This window comes from Durio zibethinus, chromosome 26, assembly GCF_047325235.1.
Source record: "Durio zibethinus cultivar Kanyao isolate XHJ-2024 chromosome 26, ASM4732523v1, whole genome shotgun sequence".
Taxonomy (NCBI): Eukaryota; Viridiplantae; Streptophyta; class Magnoliopsida; order Malvales; family Malvaceae; genus Durio; species Durio zibethinus.
In genome coordinates, this window is record NC_143187.1 from 5,563,501 (window position 1) to 5,582,125 (window position 18,625).

Here is an 18,625-nt window from a genome sequence, read left to right on the forward strand (position 1 = left end):
GGACATGTTGCTCATTTCATGATTTGCTTCTTTCCATTTCAGAATTTCTCAATAATTGATGGTTATGATGTTCCACTACCAAATGCACTTATTCAGCCTGTGAGAACAGATAGTGTTGCCAAGATATTGTAAGATAATCATTTTCACTTTCAACATGTTTAGAGTCTTTATAATATGGATAGGGCAGATTGTATTCTGTCGTAGAGATTTCATTCCACTTTCAACTTTGTGTTGTAAAGTTTAAACATTGGATGGAGACTTCTCTCTTCTCTTTACCCTTTGATTTCATTCTTTCCATATTTGCAATTTCCATTGCTTATGATTTGAGGCTAGGTTGTGTGATTAGATGTTTTTAACTGATTATGGTAACATGCGTAGCAAAACTGTCCTTTTTTGACTAATCCTGACAAGTAGCATTCTATTTACATTAAAATACTGTCATTTTACATTGCATAAGTTTAGAATCAAAATTAATCTTGAAAATCGGTTGATGATGACTTTCATTCTTACCTTTTCCCCCTCTAACTTAATTTAGGCAAAGTACACATGATATCAAGGATTTTTCCTTGCACTGTTTGAAGCTTAAGGTTGCTTCATGTGTTCTCTGGCAAATTTCTTCCCCAAGGACAAATACACATGGTTTTCTTTTTTCTACCGCCCGCTCTCTTTTCCAACAGGTAGCTCATTTATGTGAATTTTTACTATTTTTTTTTCTCAGCAAGAATGCTTAAATCTTAATGTCTTAATGTTCCAGATAATATATTCACATAAAAAATCTTTTGATGCTGAGAAGTTTTCTGCCATCAAGTCTATTCTTTGTTCCTCTCTGAACAGTGTAACGGTATGATTTTTCTCCGTGCAATTTGTGTTAAGTGCTACTGTTTCTGTTTTCTGTTTTCCTGCTATTTAAGGATTCTTTCTGTTCAATGAAAACTATGCATTTGCAAATTTGATATGAGCGACTTGCTTGCTGTGTTGAAACTTTTTAATTCTGTGACAGATTTTCACTTTTCTACTTAGGCACTTCCTGTTCCTTAAATATATCATTTTTTTTTCATTTCTGATTACTGCATCTTCTTTTACTGACAGGAAGAAAGTATAGGGCTTGTGAGCTTGCTTATTGGATCATCAAGTCATCAAAGTTTGAAGTCGATGATCCATTTGCTCATTGAACCACTGCTCAGGCAACTATATCTTAATTGCTCATCTACTGGTGACTATCTCAATGTTGTCTTCTAAGTTCAGTTCTTTCTGAAAATAGTCATTTGGATTAACTCTGATATCCTTTTTTGTAGAGTCATACTCGGATCTTGGTATTGCTTGGTTACGTATTGGAGTATTACGTTTCCATCTCTTACTTTGCTCTGATAGTCTGGATCCTGCCAGCAAATTTTCTTGCAAATTATCCCATTTAGAAGAAAAGATAATTTCTTATAAACTTGAGATGAAGGTAAGGATCTAGTTTTGCTCGTTGATTCATCTTTGAAAGGTTATGTGCTATTTAGTTCCTGTTTGTTCATCAAATTCTCAGTTGTGACAAACCTTGCAATGATGTGGGTTGACAATAACATGTGTAATTATGGACAACAGTTTCCAGAAAAGGATATTTATGTTTAAATGCCTACACACGTCTATTATACAGTTTAGGCATTCATAAAAAAAATGAAATAATTATTCATACCATCTTTCTTCCGAGTTAAATGTCTTCCCTTTCATTTAGGGATGTCCCAAAAGGCTAAAACCGTTAGTCTTTTCTTTTATGAACACCTAAAACTCTTAATTTTTGATATTCCATGTCATTTTTTTTATTTATTATCTTTTTTTGTTGTAAACTTGTAGCATTAGAAACTTTTAAACATCAATGTTATTAAAACATTTTAAAATTTGAAAAAAATAAATAAATGAATTTTTTCCTTAAACCACATGCCACGTAAAATGAGGTCTATTGGAGATGGGTGAGTTCTGAAAGTTGTTTGTCTGAGGCTTGAGGTAACTCTTTTTGCCCGTTTATAGGTGCGGCAAGAATGTAATTATTTGAAAGGATGGTCTTCTTCAAAGGAAACCGGTAAAAGGATATCACAAGCAACAGAAAAACTTGAAATTGATCGAAGAAAACTGCTAAGGAAGGTCTGAAAACTTTTGCATTAGTTCTCTTCTTGAACCTTTTTTTTTTTAATTTTGTTCTTTTCCATTTATTTATTTGTGAAGTTTTTTTTTTTTCATTCAGATTGTCTTCCGCCCTGATCCTGCAAAATTCAAAGCACTGAGAACAGAATGTGATGAGTTTCTTGTACTTGTTAATTCTTCAATGAGTTTGGTCAATAATATTGAGGGAACGAAGTTACAACAGGTTGTTGACAATGTGTGCAACTGGCAGGTAGATTTTCTTATACATGCTTTGATATAATCCCCATTGAGTGGAGTAAGGTTACTTGGCTATGCTTATCATACTATTATCTGATTGATTTTCTCAGGAGACAGCCAGCTGCTTCATTGACCGTTTGTCAAATCAATATTCTGAGTACATTGATGTAGCCCAGCCAATTCAAGTGGCTGTATATGAAATGAAGTTGGGCTTATCACTAGTTTTGTTGAGTGCCTTGCAGAAAAATTTTCTTGACAGAATCCAGGAGGACAATATCGATAGAGTTATGGTGATGTCTCCGTGTATTTATTCTTTGTTATTGAAGTTCTACGTCTGTAGATTTTTCTTTTAGCTTCGTCGGCTGACTTGAAGTTCCTTGCAGGAGTTGATTTACTCATTTATGAGATTCCCTAGGGGCTGCACATCTGAATTGGTTTCTATCAGTGACAGGAGGCTGCTCATGTTTTCTTCCCTTGACATGCCTTCTTTTACAAAATTCTCTGAAAGGGAATTGAGCTTACTGGAAAAGATGGTTACTATTTCCAGTGATGTCAACTCTGAAAACGTACTTTTGCTTCCTGTTTTTCCACCTTTTTAATTTTGTTGTTCCATTGTTAATTTTGCATTGTTCTTGATGTGGTTTTACCTTTGAAATAGGTATCTGTTTTCCAACTGAAAGCTGCCCTTTATAACAATGTCCTTGTTCGTGTTGCACATTCGGTGGCTACTGCAAAATTGGTGGATAATGTGTCTTTTAAGGTAAGTCTTCTGGTTGATCAAGTGCACCTGTACATTATGTTGGTCTGATGCTTGATTGTGTACTTTTCAATCAGCTATTGGACAAAATTTTCTCTGGATTTGCAAGCATTTGGATGCATATGAAAATTCAAGGGAAGAATCAAGAAAACCTTGATGGTCAATCTTATAAGTTCAGGCCTCGTGCATTTAGGATTGAGAATGTAATGGAAGTAGATATATCAGCTCTTGGCAAGTTGCTTGCGAATGACAACTTCATTGAATGGCAAGAATTGCTGTCTGATGAAGAATCCACTGAAATGGTGATGCATCTATGCTGCTATGTTCCATCTATTTGTTTTATTTTTGCATTTTATCTTTTAATATGTGACTTGGCTGTTATTAATTCAGATAGAAGATGAAGAGAAACATGAAAAATTACAGGACGAATGGAACCTAATGGAAGAATCTATTTTGATCAACATGATCAATATGCACAATCAATTGTTTGGGTCCAGTGATCTTGTAGTTACTGTAAGTTGTCCTTGAGAGTGTCCTGAAATACATTAACAAAATGTCTGAACTGGCTTTTTTTTTTTTTTTTTTTTTTTTTTTTTCATATTGAATGTTGCAAAGCACAATCACTTTTAAAATTGATGGTAAAAATGCATTAAAATTTTTTAATTAGAAGTTTTTTTTCCCCATAATCTATTACTTATATATGCTTTGTGTTTCTCTTTTAAAACTTTGAATCTATGCTCTGGATTTTCTTCTAGTTGTAGTTCCATTTTGTTTTATTCATTATTAGAGTGATGTTCATAGAGATTTATTCCCTGTTCTCCCTGTGTTAAATGTTAATTTGTTTTGGCTTTGAAGTTAATTTTTAAGTTTTCTCCTATGAACTTTATGCCGTGTGCCTTTGTTTTCTTCTGTTCAGCCTGGATCTTTCCAAATCACTGATGTGGACAGATTGCATTCCTTCATTGGCTCTTACACTTTGGGTGTTGGAATGATCAAAGGTGTTTAAAATTGTGGTTTACAGTAAATATTGGGTATTTTCTTCTCTGGAGAAATACAAGCCTGGTCTTTTTTTTCTTTTACTTGCAGGTTTAGGAGGTGTATTTTCTCCCACCTTGGATGCCAAACTTGTGCAGGAGCATCTACTTCAACTAAGTTGGGAGTATGAGCTGAAGTTTCCTTCGTCTCACAAATCAGCTTGCAAATACAATTTTTACAAGGTTTTACAAATTATTGCATCTTATTGATATGACATTAGTTTTTTTATTCTTATTTTCATCTTAAAGCATTTCAGCTGTATTTACTTTATTCTTTTCTTTCCTAGGATTCAAATACTCATATAATGGCCAAAATGGTGGAGTTACTCACCAATCTTAAGCAGCGTGTTCTCACCCTTTTGAGTGAATGTGAAGATCACCCTGGTCTCCAAAAAGTCTTGGATGTGATTGAAATGCTTTTGGCTATTCCTCTGAGCACTCCTCTAGCTAAGGTAAGAGAAATATTCGGTTCTTGCTGCTTATTGAGCTATTTGTGATGGTTATTTATTTTTGGGATAATGGTTAAGCTGGTTGTACCTGTCTGACGATCAAAAGAAAGTAAATTTTACTTCCACCCCCCTAAAATTTGAGGAATAAAATACCTAAAAAATGTTTTGGCTTTCATGTTATCTTGGGTTGACCCCGCCCCTGCAGTCCTAGTTTTTTTTCTTCACTTTAAGTGAGAATGAAAAATATTGTCGTTCAAAATAATCTATTTAAGTCAAAACTTTGTATCACTCTCTATATTAGTCACTTTGCTGACTTGGAATGACTTTGATGGAGGATTGAAATATGCTAGTTGTGGGATTAAGTTATATTGAATCTTTACATATATTTAGGCTATTTTAGATTGTTTAGGTTATTTTATGCCAATTAGTATCTTTCTTTTCCAAGAATTAGGGTTTTAGGGTTAGATTGGTGTTTGGTGAGTTTAGGGTAGCTTATAAATATCTATGTTATTGAGTTTTGATTAGGTTTTGGATGATAAATATTTGAGATTTTGATATGTTGATTATTGAGATTTTCTCCCTATATTGATTCTTTCTGGTCTTCTCCCCTAGTTCTTTTGTTTCTCTCCTGATTTCCTCCGTTACTCCCTATTTGTTTCTGGCTATTTCTGATTTTCCTCTAAGTTTCTATTTTCTATCTCTTTTCTCTACTTATCGTAATTTACGCATGGATGGTTGAATTAGTCTATGATTCATTAATTGAGTTTGACCTTGGCTTAAAGAGGCTTGTAAAAAATCTTTTTTAAACACATATTTCTGAACGAGTTTTCCATTGCATGCTTTGTGTTATTTATCACAAAAATAAGGTGTGTGGGGGATGGTGGTTAGTGATGGAAATGACATTTTATGGTTGCAGTGTATATGAATGTGATACACATGTTGTTCAGAGACTAGTATCTCCATTTGAGAACTGAATTCTATCTTGTTGCTTGTGAAGGCTCTCTCAGGATTGCAATTTCTACTTAACAGGACCTGGATAACACAGGAAAATGGCTCAAAATTTTCGCTCTCTGGTATGTATTTTACACCGGACAAGTCTTGGGAATTCTTTGTTGTCCTTGTAACATGTTTATTCGTTCCTCCCCCCCCCCCCCCCCAACTTTGTAATTGTAGATAAACTCGAACCCCTTATTTCTCTGGTGTGCTCATGGCAAAAGATGGAGTTCGACTCTTGGCCTGTGTTGCTTGATGAGGTTCAGGATCAGTATGACGTAAATGCTGCCAAGGTATAAAGTAGTTATTTCTGTATGTGTGGACTATAAGTAAAGTTAATTTGAAGATGCATAAGCATAAACTAGTAGATATAACACACCCCCAATCCCCCTCCACCCCTCCCCCCCCCCCCCCCCCCCCAAAAAAAAAAAAAAGATAAAATTGAGAAACTACCATTGAATGAATTTTTCCATGGTAGTCCTGGATGCTCTCACCATTCCTATGCGGGAAATAGAGGCCGAATGATTCCTTTACTTTAGTATATAGTCTGATCTACATACCTTGTTTAAGCTCAGAAGTTTTGAAGGATATTAGTTCTTTAATGCTTTTTTGGAATGAATACTAACTGAACATGTGTAACTGCTTCAGAAGTTGTTTTGTCCTTTTGCTGAACCTATTTTTTACAACATAATTTTCGCATAGATGCCTGAGTTTAAGGCCGCATATGGTATTTAGGCTCCCAACATTGCTTGGATTTTCTTGTCTTCCGATTAATATTCTTAATTCTTTTCATTTTCATTGAATATCTGTTTGTGACTATTTGCATTGCAGTTATGGTTTTCACTCTTCTCAGTTCTTCATCCGATGCATTCTTCTGATATTGCTGGACATGATCAGTCTACAATTGCAAGGCATGTTCTGACTTTTATTTACTTCTATATTTGTGTTTGCAAGAGCTCTTGTCTAATGCAAATAGAATTTGCAGTTTGGAGGAGTTTATTCAAACATCAAGCATTGGTGAATTCAGGAAACGCCTTCAACTTCTTTTTGCTTTCCTGGGACAAATAATTAGTGGTCAAAGTCTTGAAATTTATACAAGGTCAGTTATACTGTAGACTGACACCTTTAATCTTTTTTCTTCTTCTCTTTTGCCATTTGTTTGGATATTTCTCAAATTATTTATTATTAACAACATTTTCTGGAGAAAGCTGAACCTTGTTTACATTGGGTGCTACATATAACATCATTGTTTTTTGCTTTTTTAATGACGTATTCATCATAATTAGACCTCTATGATATGTTATCTTTGGAAGCATTCTGATTCAAAACTTTAATGCAGTCCTTGGCAGGAAGAAAATATTAAAATTTTGTACAACATATTTGGATTCTACATACAATTTTTGCCAATGTGAGTTGCCCATCAGTTACTCTCCTGAATATCTAAACCCTGGTTCAAGAATGTTTATATTTATTTGGTTGCTCATTATGTTTTTACCTTCCTCAGTGTAATGGAGTTGATAGAAACGAATAGAACAAAAATAGAGACTGAATTGAAAGAACTTCTGAAGCTTTGTCGTTGGGATCATTTTGAGAGTCAATTGTCGATTGACAACTTGAGAAAGCCTCGGCAGAAGATCCGGAAACTAATACAGAAGTACAGTGTAAGTGCATCCCCTGGCAGTTATAGAGGCTTTAATTTCAATGTCCTTGGTCAAGGCTTAAATAACTATTTTTGGAGACAAACATTATCAGTTTCTTTTAATTTGTTGGACAGGATATGTTGCAGCAACCTTTTGTGTTTATTCTTAATGAAGAGGTGGGACAGAAAGGATTAAAAATTGTTTCAGTGGAAAGTCCAAAGCCACTCAATGATATCTCTGAAAGCATTAGGATGCTAAATGCTGTTTTAAATCTGACACAGTTCAATGATGAATACAGGTTAAGTTGTTTGTACAGTTTTTAGTTTTGGCTTTCTGTATTCATCTATTCTTCATCAAAAATACTTTCTTATCTTTGAGATGCTTTCTTTGGTCTAGGTCTCTGTGGTATACCAACTGGGGGAAGAAAGTGAATGACACTCTTCAAAATTTGCACCTTGAAAGGATATCTGAATTACATTTTGTTAATTCTGAAGGTTTTCTACTTTTTGCTCATGCTCCTTTCCTTTAAAATTCCTTTCAAAAGACAATATTTAGGAGGCTTTTAAAAAAATGATATTTGAAGTACAGAACTGTTGTCAGACAAAAGCCTTAAGAATTTAAAATTTTTGTAGACATTGCGGGTGTCATCAGGCAGTTCCCCTTCTCCCAGTTTATGTGCTTATCACACCAGGATGAGTGGAAGGATTTGTGGCACAAACTTGAAGAAATAGGTAGAATGACTATGGATTGTGGTGATCTTTGGATGGATGTTAACAGAAGTCAAAGGAAGAAGAGGGTGTTGTCTGAGCTTCTAAAGCTGTTAGAAAGCAGTGGGTTACATAGACATAAGTTTGAAATTATGGAGGTAATGGCAGATTGCACTTTTTGTTGTTTTTGTGGATTGCTGTTTACATTTATCATAATCCTTATTGGCTGTACTTGCATTTGGTAGATATCCAATCCTTCAAGTTGGTTATTCCTTCAGCCGTCATATGATGCAAAGCATTTGTTAATGGAACGAACTAGACTGCCAAATGGAGTTGCTGATGTTTCTTCTCATGTGGAAAAATGTTTGCCGAGGGAAACTTTAGATGCTGAATGGAAAACAGCCAATGAATTTTACTTCAAAAGCTTGGCTGCAGTGCAGCTTCTTCAACAGATTCGCCTGAAACATCATCGGGATTTTACATCTGAGCAGGTAGAATTTGTGGCTATAGATAGAACTTGATAATTTGATTATTAACCAAGTTCTTAGCATTCTGGCAAAAAAAAAAAAAAACCAAGTTCTTGGGATGGTTATTTATATTTGTTTGCTTACGAAGATTAATGATATTTATATTTGTTTGGTTACTACATTTACATGAAGGTTAAAGTCTTGGGTAATGTTGGCAAATGGGATTGAAAAAATCATATGATACATTTTTCTTTGCTTTAATTTATGCAGGTTAGCCAGTCGGTCTCTTATCTTAGCCATCTCATAATTATACAACAGATGCAAAGAGCAGCTGTCTATGATTTTTCTAGACAATTAAAGAGTTTGCGTAAATATACCATAGCTCTGGAAAGTTCATTTTCTGGTTCCACTGATGCTGAAAAACCAAGTGCTGGGTGTGTTTTTGCGAAAAGTCAACATGCCACCTTTAACTGCATGTGGCAACAGAAGGTAATACATAATCTTTTAATCTTTGTTTTTGCTTGTTCTATTTTCTTTGAAGCTTCTGCTCAGTCATGTGGTTGGTAATATTGCAGCAACTGTTTGATAATCTGGATGCTATGTTGGTTGAAGAATCTCTGTTGCTCAGAACTGTAGAAAGCACCCATTTGAACTCTTGTCAAAAAGTCAGAGCTGCAGCAAATAGGATCCTTGGTTTCACTGAAGAATTTATTCCTGTTTTAAAGAAATCTAAGGTGCAAAAATGTTCTTAACAATATTGACCTTTGCGTGAGAGTGTTCTAGTCTAATTGAAATTTTGTCACAGGAGTCATTGGACAGCTATCTTATTGGTTGTGATGGATCCATAACCACATTAGCTGGTCCCATCCACCCTTTTGTGATTTCGGAACAGATGGAAAAGTTGGTGCTTCATAATTTCCAAGTTCTTCGGGAGTATGAGGAGCAGCTTGCTGTTTTTATTGAGCAAGGTTTTGAGAAAAGTTCAATTGTAGAGTCTGTGCTCAGTCATTTTGATGAAAGATTCAGCAAGGTATCTTCTGTTTCCGAAAATATTCATTGGTCCTCTGTTATGAGTTGTGGTACATTTGACTTCAAAAATCCATTGGCCAATGTATCTTTATCTCAAAAAAGTCAAATGCAGTGTGTGCATGGTTAGTGTGTTTAGAGATTGGTCGATCTATCTTTATCTCAAAATAGTCAAATGCATTCTGTGCATGGTTAGTGTATTTAGAGGGAGCTTTAGTCATCAAGGTGTTCTTTTTGCAGGGGAAATTGATTGCAAAACAGTACAGTTTAGCCTTGGAGATGGAAAACGAAGCCAAAAATCTTCATGAGCTCGCTGATCCTTGTTGTGAAAAGCGTCCTGAACTTGAAGCTCAGTTTGGTGATGCCTTCAAAAGAACAATCATACATGTTATGGATGTGTTGCAAAAGTTAGGCTCGTTAGGCAATCATTCTTCACAACCTGAAGTGCCATCAGGGAGTATAACTGCATGGGAGTCCCTTTTTAAATCTGTAAATTTGGGAGTGGATGAACTATGTGATAAGCTTCTTGAAACAATTCAGTTTGCAGTAAGTTCTTTAATATTTCTGTTTTTTTTCTAAAGGTTTCCAAGAAGATATCGTTATTTATTTTTGTTTGCCTCCTGATTTAGTTCTGTTGGTGGCAGGAGAATCTGATAAATCATTCTGGCACAAAGATTTCCGGTCTATCTTTACATTTTGGAGCACTCTTGAAGTATATGCATGCATTGGTGGACCTAATATTGAGCTTTAGCGATAGTTTCCTTGAAGACTTCTTAATTATGCATAAAACAGTAAGTTGGTCCATTTTGAATTGTTACAATTTAATTTTTCTTGCTTTATTCTGTCTTCCCGCATTGAAATGATGCATAACTTGTATGTTTAATAGAACGTTTGGGCTCATGGAAATTAGCTATTTCCTTGGAGGGTGTTCCAATGAGGTGTAGGAAATTGGACTGATGATACTAGGTGGAAAATGTAGATTTACCTTTTCTACAAAAAGGCTTGTTATATCTTTATTTATCAAATTTAATGTATTATTACAGATTAGAAAATTGGCAACAGTTTCCCCTTGCTGGCTATTTCAAAGACTTGATATTTGTATTTGTGTGCAGGTGTCTGTAGTTACTCATGGACTTGCAAATATTTTAGCTGAGTTGTATGCCAAAGGATTTGGTGTTTCACCCAGAGATCAGGAAGATGATACCAGTCATGATATGACTAGAGATGCTAGTGGAACAGGTATGGGAGAAGGTGCAGGGGTAAATGATGTCAGTGACCAGATAAATGATGAAGATCAACTGCTTGGGGCATCTGAAAAGGTATGGTTATTTGTTAAATTGGATTGCTGGTGTACTTATCTACTCCTAAAATGTAATATTGAGAAACCATATTGAATTTTCACTATATGCTACCACAGCCAAGTGAAGAGCAAGCTGCCTCAAATGATGTTCCAAGTAAGAATGAAAAAGGAATTGAAATGGAGCAGGATTTTTCTGCTGATGCATTTAGTGTCAGTGAGGACTCAGGAGAGGATAATGGTGAAGATACTGAAGATCAGCAATTGGACTCTGCTATGGGAGAAACTGGAGAAAACAATGAAGTGGTTGATGAGAAGCTTCAGGACAAGGATGATGATGACAATCCAAATAACAACGAAAGGTATGAATCTGGGCCATCAGTTCGGGATAGTGACACAAGCAGTAGGGAGTTTAGAGGCAAGGAAGATTCTGCTGGTACTGCTGATGAACATGAAGAAAATGAAACGCATGAACTTGACAAGGAAACTAGTGAGACTGAAAACCAGGTTGATCTTGATGAGAATGAGAACATTGAAGACCTTAACTTGAACAAAGAAGAGGCATTTGCTGATCCAACTGGATTGAAACTTGATGAATTAAATCAAAGTTCTAGTGAAGATTTTAACATGGATGAAAAAGAGGAAACGGATGTCATGGAAGAAAATGGTGCAGATGAGGAAGCAGAATCTGCTAAAGATGAGACTAATGAAGGTAACTCAAATCCTGTTGATGAAGCTATGGAAGAGACGGGGAGTGAAAGAAATGATGGAACCTCTGAAAAGGATGAAAAGGTGGATGCAACTTCTGAGAAGGATGATATTGGGAGAGATCACAAGGAGGATCCTGAGATAAACCAAATGGCAGCTAGGAAAAATGTTTCTGAATCCGAAATTTCTGATGTCAATGGTGATCATATTCCCAATGCGGGAGCTGCAACACAGCCAAACAGTGAGGTATTGGAGGTGAGAAATGTTGCACCTGAAACAAGTTGGGCTAATAGCAGTGACATTTACAATGACCTTGCTCAGAGAAATTTTCCGTCCAGTAACAATTCTGACTTGAATATCATGGTTGCTGACTCATCATATAGTGGGAAGCTTGCTGATGATCATCCAAAACCAGAGTTTCCTCGCCCAGATGCTACTCCATTTGAGAAAAAACAATCAAACCCTTACAGAAATGTTGCGGATGCACTGCAGGAGTGGAAGGAAAGAGTCAGCGTCTCTGTTGATCTTCAGGATGATAACAAGGATTCACATGGAGAAATTGAGGATGAGAATACTAATGAGTATGGTTATGTCTCTGAGGTTGAAAAAGGAACGGCCCAGGCGCTGGGACCTGCTACGGCTGAGCAGATTGATACTGATGCCAATTTCAATAAGCCTGATGAAAATACACCTGTGGGAATGGAAGACGATGTCACTAATATGGAAATAGATGAGCAAAATTCTGAAGAGCATCCTTTTAAGCACTTTTCCTCTGTTAAAAATAATACGGAGGAGAAGATTCATGCTTTTGAGTTAGAGGTGCCAGCTAATCATCAATCCCCTGGAGGCCATTGTCATGATGATGGTGATCCAGGAAACTCTTTGGAATGCTTGATCTCTGTAAAGAAATCTTACTTGAGTGAGGATGTATGTCGACTCAACAGACTTTCTATAAGTGAAGAGGAAATGGGACAAGCCCTAGACCTTGAGGAAATTTCAGGTGATGTCAAAAATAATGCAACGGCTCTTTGGAGAAGATATGAGCTGCTTACAACAAGATTATCCCAGGAGTTGGCTGAACAACTACGTCTTGTTATGGAACCCACTCTTGCAAGCAAACTCCAAGGGGATTATAAGACTGGCAAAAGGATTAACATGAAGAAGGTAGAGTATATATTTTATATGGGGTGTAAACCAACTATATATTTGTTATTTGTTTTGGAAAATCTTCTTTTTCTCTCAACTCATTTACGTGCTTGGAAATTATAGGTCATTCCATACATAGCAAGTCATTACCAAAAAGATAAAATCTGGCTAAGGCGGACCAAACCAAACAAGCGAGATTACCAAGTTATTATTGCTGTTGATGACTCAAATAGTATGTCAGAAAGTGGTTGTGGTGAGGTTGCAATCAAAGCTTTGGTGACTGTGTGTCGTGCCATGTCTCAATTGGAAGTTGGAAGCTTGGCTGTTGCCAGCTTCGGGAAGAAAGGAAACATTAAGTTGTTGCATGACTTTGATCAGCCCTTTACTGGTGAATCAGGGGTTAAGGTTAGTGCTTCTTGCAGGAGAATGAGAACATCTATTTTGTTTGCCTTATTACTTTGTCTTCCATTTAGGCTATATGTTTGTCTAATCTCTCAATCTCTAAAACCTCTGAGAATGTGCTTTTCTATAATCTTTTTTCTCTCTTTTGGATCTTGCAAAATTGTATTCATCTGTGACATGACTGATTTTCTTTCGCTAATATTTCTCTGGTACAGATGATTTCTAGTTTGACATTCAGACAAGAGAATACCATCGCAGATGAGCCGGTTGTTGAACTGTTGATGTTTTTAAATAAGAAGCTGGATGCTGCAGTTGCAAATGCACGACTTCCTTCTGGACAAAACCCGCTACAGCAACTTGTTTTAATAATTGGGGATGGTCGGTTACATGAGAAGGTACCTCCTTATTTTGCTGAAAGGAAAATCAAGAAAGGGGGATTCCATACTTATATATATATATATATATATATATATATATATATATATATTTTTTTTTTTTTTTTTTTTTTTTTTGTGTCCAATATGTGCTGAGTAAAATGCTTATGTTTGCAGGAGAACTTGACGCGGTGTGTTAGGGATGTCTTAAGTAGTAAAAGAATGGTTGCTTTCCTGATTCTTGATAGCCTGCAAGAATCAATCATGGATCTTCAGGTACGTTTGAGGCTTGCAATCTTGGGCTGAGAAAATTAAATTTTCTCTATTGCCGTGGATTGATTTTTGATGCCATGTTTGTTTGGCCTACAGGAAGTAATTCCTAGTCAGGACAAGAACAATCAATTTAAGATCTCGGTTTCCAAGTATCTAGATTCTTTTCCCTTCCCATACTACGTTGTGTTAAGGAATATCGAAGCTCTTCCCAGGACCCTAGCAGATTTATTGAGACAGGTAACTTAACTCTAGGCGATTATTTTGTATGGATACTGAATTTATTTATTTGATTAGCTTGAGTGAAGTTTGGGTTTCTCTTGCTGGTGGCAGTGGTTTGAGCTTATGCAGAATTCAACAGACTAGACATTGTTGGATGGAGACGTGGAGAGGTCAATGAATTGTGTGGCTCTTTTAGGAGATGGGGATAAGGATCTGCCTTAAGCCTTAAATGTCTTAAGCTTGGTCCTCACAAAAGCCTTGAATTGTGTAGCTCCAGTGGAAGGTGAAGTCGGCCAATCTACTTTACCACCAAAGTTATTTTATTTTCTCACGACGTATTTTTGTTGTTAGTTAAGTTTATTATTTTTTAATCAAATTAAAAAAATTATAATTAAATCACACTCGTTTAAAGATAAATAGTAAATTTGATCATCATTCTAAATAAAATGATGAGATTAATTTTAATTACAGACAGATTGGGAGATCACTACTGTAAAAATATCTGCAAATATAATAAAAACATAATAATATTCTAATTAAAGAATTGACAGTCAACGTTTGGCTCAATATTCTACGCTAAAAATCTTAATGCTTTTTTTTTTTTTTTAACCTCATAACATATAGATTTGGATTTGTAGATTTATCGATAAATAGATTTAAAAAGTCGATACCAATCGGGTATTTAATTAAATTTTTTTTAAAAGAAATTTCAAAACGAAATTATATTTAAGTTTGATAATGTAATTATATGTAAAAAAGGATTATAATATTTTAAAAGATGTCAATTTGATTTTAAATTATTTAAGTTTTAAAATATTTTTATTTTTATTAACATATTTTATTTAAAGAAATAATTAGTAAAATTTTTAAATAATTTAATAAGATTTTATTTTCATGTAGATTTTTAAATAGTTTAATGAAATTTTATTTAAAAGTTATTTATAAATTTTATTTTTAAAAAATTTATTAAATTTTTTAATAATTTGATAAGATTTAAAATTTTTAATAGTTCGGAATTAAAAAATAATTTAATTTTTATAAAAATTAAGTTATGAAATTTTTTAATAATCTCGTAGAATTCATAATTTAAAAAAAAATTCTAAATCTAAGAAATTTTTTTAATAATTTGATAGGATTAATGTATTTATTTTAAAAATAAATTTATTCTTATTATTTTATATATTTTAAAACATTCATGATCAAAATAAATAATAAATAAAAAGATAAAATAAAAAAATTTGTTCCAGTTGTTGGACCATGTCAAAGTTGAAGACTAAAAGAAAACTGAGCTTGAAATGGATATCCAACCTTGAAATAAACAAGTTGAATCTAAAAGAAAATTGAGCTCGAGATGGATCCAAGTTAACTCTTGATCCAAGTTTGAAATGAAACCTTAATGACTTGGGTTCTGTATTCTAGATGGCACGTGGGCTGAAGCAATAGGCTGACTACTGTGCCCAGGTGAGCTGATGCAGGCTGCTACAACTGGGCTGAAATGTGTCAAATGCACCTGGGCCGAGTTGAGTTAGAAGCAAAATGAGGGTCTCAAATGGGTCAAAGGAGCTCAGTTCCTTGGTGCCCAAAACTGTGCCGTTTAACCACTGTTATAACCCAAGAAAAATCGAACTCCTTTCATTTTTCCATTTTCTGATTCTCTGTAATCCTTTGTCTCTTCCACTTCTCTCTAACTAGAAGAACAATCCAAGCCCAAAAACTGGTTACCGTCGCAAGTCGCCGCCGCGGGTCTCCGACAACCTCCTCTGTCAACAATTTCGCTGCCTTTCTGCCGCGCTACCGGCGTTAAAACACCACTCTTCTTCTTTCCTTTAAATTGGAAAAAAAAAATCAACCGAATAATGTGATTTGATTTTTGAGATTTTATTTCTAGTGATTTGATTTTGTATGAATTAACCTCCATACTTTTCAAAATCATTAAATAACTAATTTCCAAAATCTGAATTCCCAACCCACAATAATCTCACAAAATTTATTTTTCTGATTTTTTTTTATTTTTTATTTTTTACTTTTGACTTTATCCTTTTTTTCTCACTTTTAATTTTTTTTTAATCTTTGACTAAAATTAAAAATTAAATCAAAAAAATAAAATCAAAATCAAACTAAAAATTTTAGGGTTTTATCCTATAGGTCTAAAGCTTTCAATCACGACTTAATTTACGATCAAATGTTCGTTTTAAATTTGAAAAAATTCTTGAAATGGGATGTCTACAATCTTATAGTACATGTTTAATTAAATGCACTAAGAATTAATACCATAAATTTCATAACACTGAGGAAAAAAAATACAAAAAAAATATGATCTTAACAGTTAAAATATAAGTCTATATTTAATACATCATTAATAAATGAATTATATATTATCAATAAATTAGATAATATTATTTCATTGAGTAAATATCGATATTTAAAATAAATATATAAAAATTAATTTTTTTTAAAAAAAGTTTATTAATTAATGAAATATTATTATTTTATTTATTTTATTAATGAGATTGTATCATTTAATTCATATAAAATTTATATTTAATAGTGTATTAAATATAAATAAAGTAAAAATATCTGGAATGAAGATGGTGTAAAGTAAAAAGATCTTATATATTATATATATGGCAAGATCAAAACATTCAAAACAATGTGCCCATCCATCCCTTCATTTCCATTAGACTTGCAAGCCCTCACCTACAAAAACATGGAAGATAGTCTTTACCGAGCAGCGTTAAGTGGGAATGTAGCTGCCTTGGATGCGCTGCTTCAAGAAGATGAGCTTATTCTTGACAGGGCTTCACTAACTTGCTTCCATGAGACTCCATTACACATTGCAACAATGCGTGGTCACCTCCATTTTGCTGCATCACTCCTAAACCGACGACCTAAGCTGTCCATGGAATTCGACGCTCTTCACCGTCTGCCTATTCACCTGGCTGCCATCGAGGGCCATGCAGAACTCGTCGCACAGTTACTGTATGCCCCAATTCTTGCTCTGTACGAGAACAGGATGGGAAAACACCATTGCATTTCGCTGCCATGAAAGGAAGAGTTGACGTTATAAAGGTGTTGGTTAGGTATTGTGATCCCGAGTCAATAGAACAAAGGTTGTACCGTGGAGAAACAACTTTACACTTGTGTGTGAGATACAATCAGTTGGAGGCTCCGAAATATTTGGTCAAAGGATCAAATAACGAAGAATTTGTTAACATCCAGGATGATGATGGTAACACCATCCTGCATCTTGCCACATTTCTCAAGCAAATGGAGGTAAGCATTTTCTAGATTTAATTTATACAAGCTAATTATATTGATATTATAAAAGGAAAAAATAAAAAACTTTATACTTGCATACCACAATGAACATTTAAGCATTTGATTTGATAAGTGCATATATTTTTCATTCAACAAATTGATTTTTATCTTAAATATTAATTTTTTTGTATAAAAAATATCGTGACTTGAAAATTAAAAAAAAAATTACTGAGATTTGTTAAGAATAACTGCATTGTGAACATATTTTTATTATAATTAAAATCTTTTCTATTACATAATTAATTAATAAAAATATTTTCGCATCAAACATGGGTTACGTGTACGTTACAAGTGGAATAAAAGTTTGTATTTCTTTACTATAAATTATTTATTTATGCTTAACCCCTATTTATTTATTTTTGAAAGGGAAAAAAGAATATTAGATAAATTAAAAGAAATTATCTAATCCACTGTCAACCTTTACTTTTTGATAGTGGGTACTTTTGTCAATTGCCTTATGCAAAACTTAACTGCTTGGGAATGTTTCGGGGACTGTGAACCTTTTGTTACGATTAAAAAATATTTTTTGTTCATGCATGCAGACCCTAAGATATTTGCTTTCAGTACCTATAATAAAAGCAGGAGTAAATGCGTTGAACAGAATGGGGTTCACTGCATTGGACTTGTTAGTGTATGGTCCCAGAGATTTCAAAAGCCTTGAAATTAGAGACATTCTGATGAAAGCAGTAACCTGCAGAGTAGAAGACCCAAATATAAACACGACTGTTCGAATCCAATCACCATTACTTTCAATTGTCAGTGGGAATAGTGAAACAAAACCAGTGAAACCATCATGGTTTACTCAGTTATGTCGAACATGCAATAAGTTCTTGAAACACCAAGGTGATTGGGTAGCGGAGATGCAGGGTTCGCTGATGCTGGTGGCGACTTTAACCGCAACCATTTCTTTCCAAGTTGCTTTCAGTCCACCAGGTGGTGTTTGGGGTTCCACAAAGACGAAGCACAAGGAACCCGATTGTAGTGTGGGCCTAAATGGAGTTTGACAAGCAGGAACGGTTGTGTTAGCCTTTGTCTATCCCGGAGAGTACTTCGCGCTCATACTTTTCGCAACTATATCTTTCCATGCGTCAGCCAGCGTTGTCCTTTTAGCCATCAGCGGACTCCCTCTGAAGAACAAGGTTTGTACATGGCTTATGACAGTAGCAATGATTATTGCAATCACATCTACGGCGCTTACCTACGTATGTTCAATGACGATTGTCACCCCTGATCATATATTGGACCAATCCAACAGAGGGTACGTAAAAACATTTTCTTTCTGGATCGCGTTACTTGGAATTGTTGTTGTGAGTGTTCTCCATTGGCTAGTAGCTACTGTTTTGCCCAAGTTCATTTCCCTAACAAGTTCAACAAAGAACAACTGTCCCATCAGTATCTGATCATTATTGCAGCATCAGCTAATTTATCAAACAATGATCTGATGCACGAAA

General features: G+C 34.7%; 2 protein-coding genes across 5 annotated transcripts in view; both read left to right on the plus strand.

The window, feature by feature from the left end:
- LOC111274669 (midasin-like protein) overlaps positions 1-14,326 on the plus strand; it is a 35,728-nt gene extending 21,402 nt beyond the window's left edge. Inside the window, exons 41-77 of one of the 4 annotated variants that reach the window (XM_022859463.2) lie at positions 43-128; positions 536-677; positions 755-841; positions 1,090-1,213; positions 1,296-1,450; positions 2,014-2,127; positions 2,228-2,377; positions 2,475-2,654; positions 2,748-2,930; positions 3,023-3,124; positions 3,199-3,423; positions 3,512-3,634; positions 4,038-4,119; positions 4,208-4,338; positions 4,443-4,607; positions 5,602-5,677; positions 5,778-5,890; positions 6,429-6,508; positions 6,583-6,696; positions 6,937-7,005; positions 7,102-7,258; positions 7,372-7,535; positions 7,634-7,731; positions 7,870-8,102; positions 8,190-8,435; positions 8,682-8,900; positions 8,987-9,145; positions 9,217-9,441; positions 9,678-9,983; positions 10,067-10,228; positions 10,550-10,756; positions 10,855-12,606; positions 12,712-12,993; positions 13,206-13,385; positions 13,542-13,640; positions 13,734-13,874; positions 13,968-14,326. In XM_022859463.2, the coding sequence (XP_022715198.2) occupies positions 43-128; positions 536-677; positions 755-841; positions 1,090-1,213; positions 1,296-1,450; positions 2,014-2,127; positions 2,228-2,377; positions 2,475-2,654; positions 2,748-2,930; positions 3,023-3,124; positions 3,199-3,423; positions 3,512-3,634; positions 4,038-4,119; positions 4,208-4,338; positions 4,443-4,607; positions 5,602-5,677; positions 5,778-5,890; positions 6,429-6,508; positions 6,583-6,696; positions 6,937-7,005; positions 7,102-7,258; positions 7,372-7,535; positions 7,634-7,731; positions 7,870-8,102; positions 8,190-8,435; positions 8,682-8,900; positions 8,987-9,145; positions 9,217-9,441; positions 9,678-9,983; positions 10,067-10,228; positions 10,550-10,756; positions 10,855-12,606; positions 12,712-12,993; positions 13,206-13,385; positions 13,542-13,640; positions 13,734-13,874; positions 13,968-14,000 (7,164 nt within the window). In that variant the 3' untranslated portion in view covers positions 14,001-14,326. The remainder of the gene's footprint in view (positions 1-42; positions 129-535; positions 678-754; positions 842-1,089; positions 1,214-1,295; positions 1,451-2,013; positions 2,128-2,227; positions 2,378-2,474; positions 2,655-2,747; positions 2,931-3,022; positions 3,125-3,198; positions 3,424-3,511; positions 3,635-4,037; positions 4,120-4,207; positions 4,339-4,442; positions 4,608-5,601; positions 5,678-5,777; positions 5,891-6,428; positions 6,509-6,582; positions 6,697-6,936; positions 7,006-7,101; positions 7,259-7,371; positions 7,536-7,633; positions 7,732-7,869; positions 8,103-8,189; positions 8,436-8,681; positions 8,901-8,986; positions 9,146-9,216; positions 9,442-9,677; positions 9,984-10,066; positions 10,229-10,549; positions 10,757-10,854; positions 12,607-12,711; positions 12,994-13,205; positions 13,386-13,541; positions 13,641-13,733; positions 13,875-13,967) is intronic. The other 3 variants (XM_022859464.2, XM_022859467.2, XM_022859473.2) reach the window with 3 other exon arrangements.
- A 2,424-nt stretch (positions 14,327-16,750) lies between these two features.
- On the plus strand, positions 16,751-18,328 carry LOC111274172 (uncharacterized). Its single transcript, XM_089755723.1, has 2 exons — positions 16,751-17,129; positions 17,717-18,328. Exons 1-2 carry the CDS (start codon positions 16,899-16,901, stop codon positions 18,176-18,178), a joined length of 693 nt encoding a protein of 230 aa, XP_089611849.1. The 5' UTR covers positions 16,751-16,898; the 3' UTR covers positions 18,179-18,328.
- Positions 18,329-18,625: the final 297 nt, after the last annotated feature.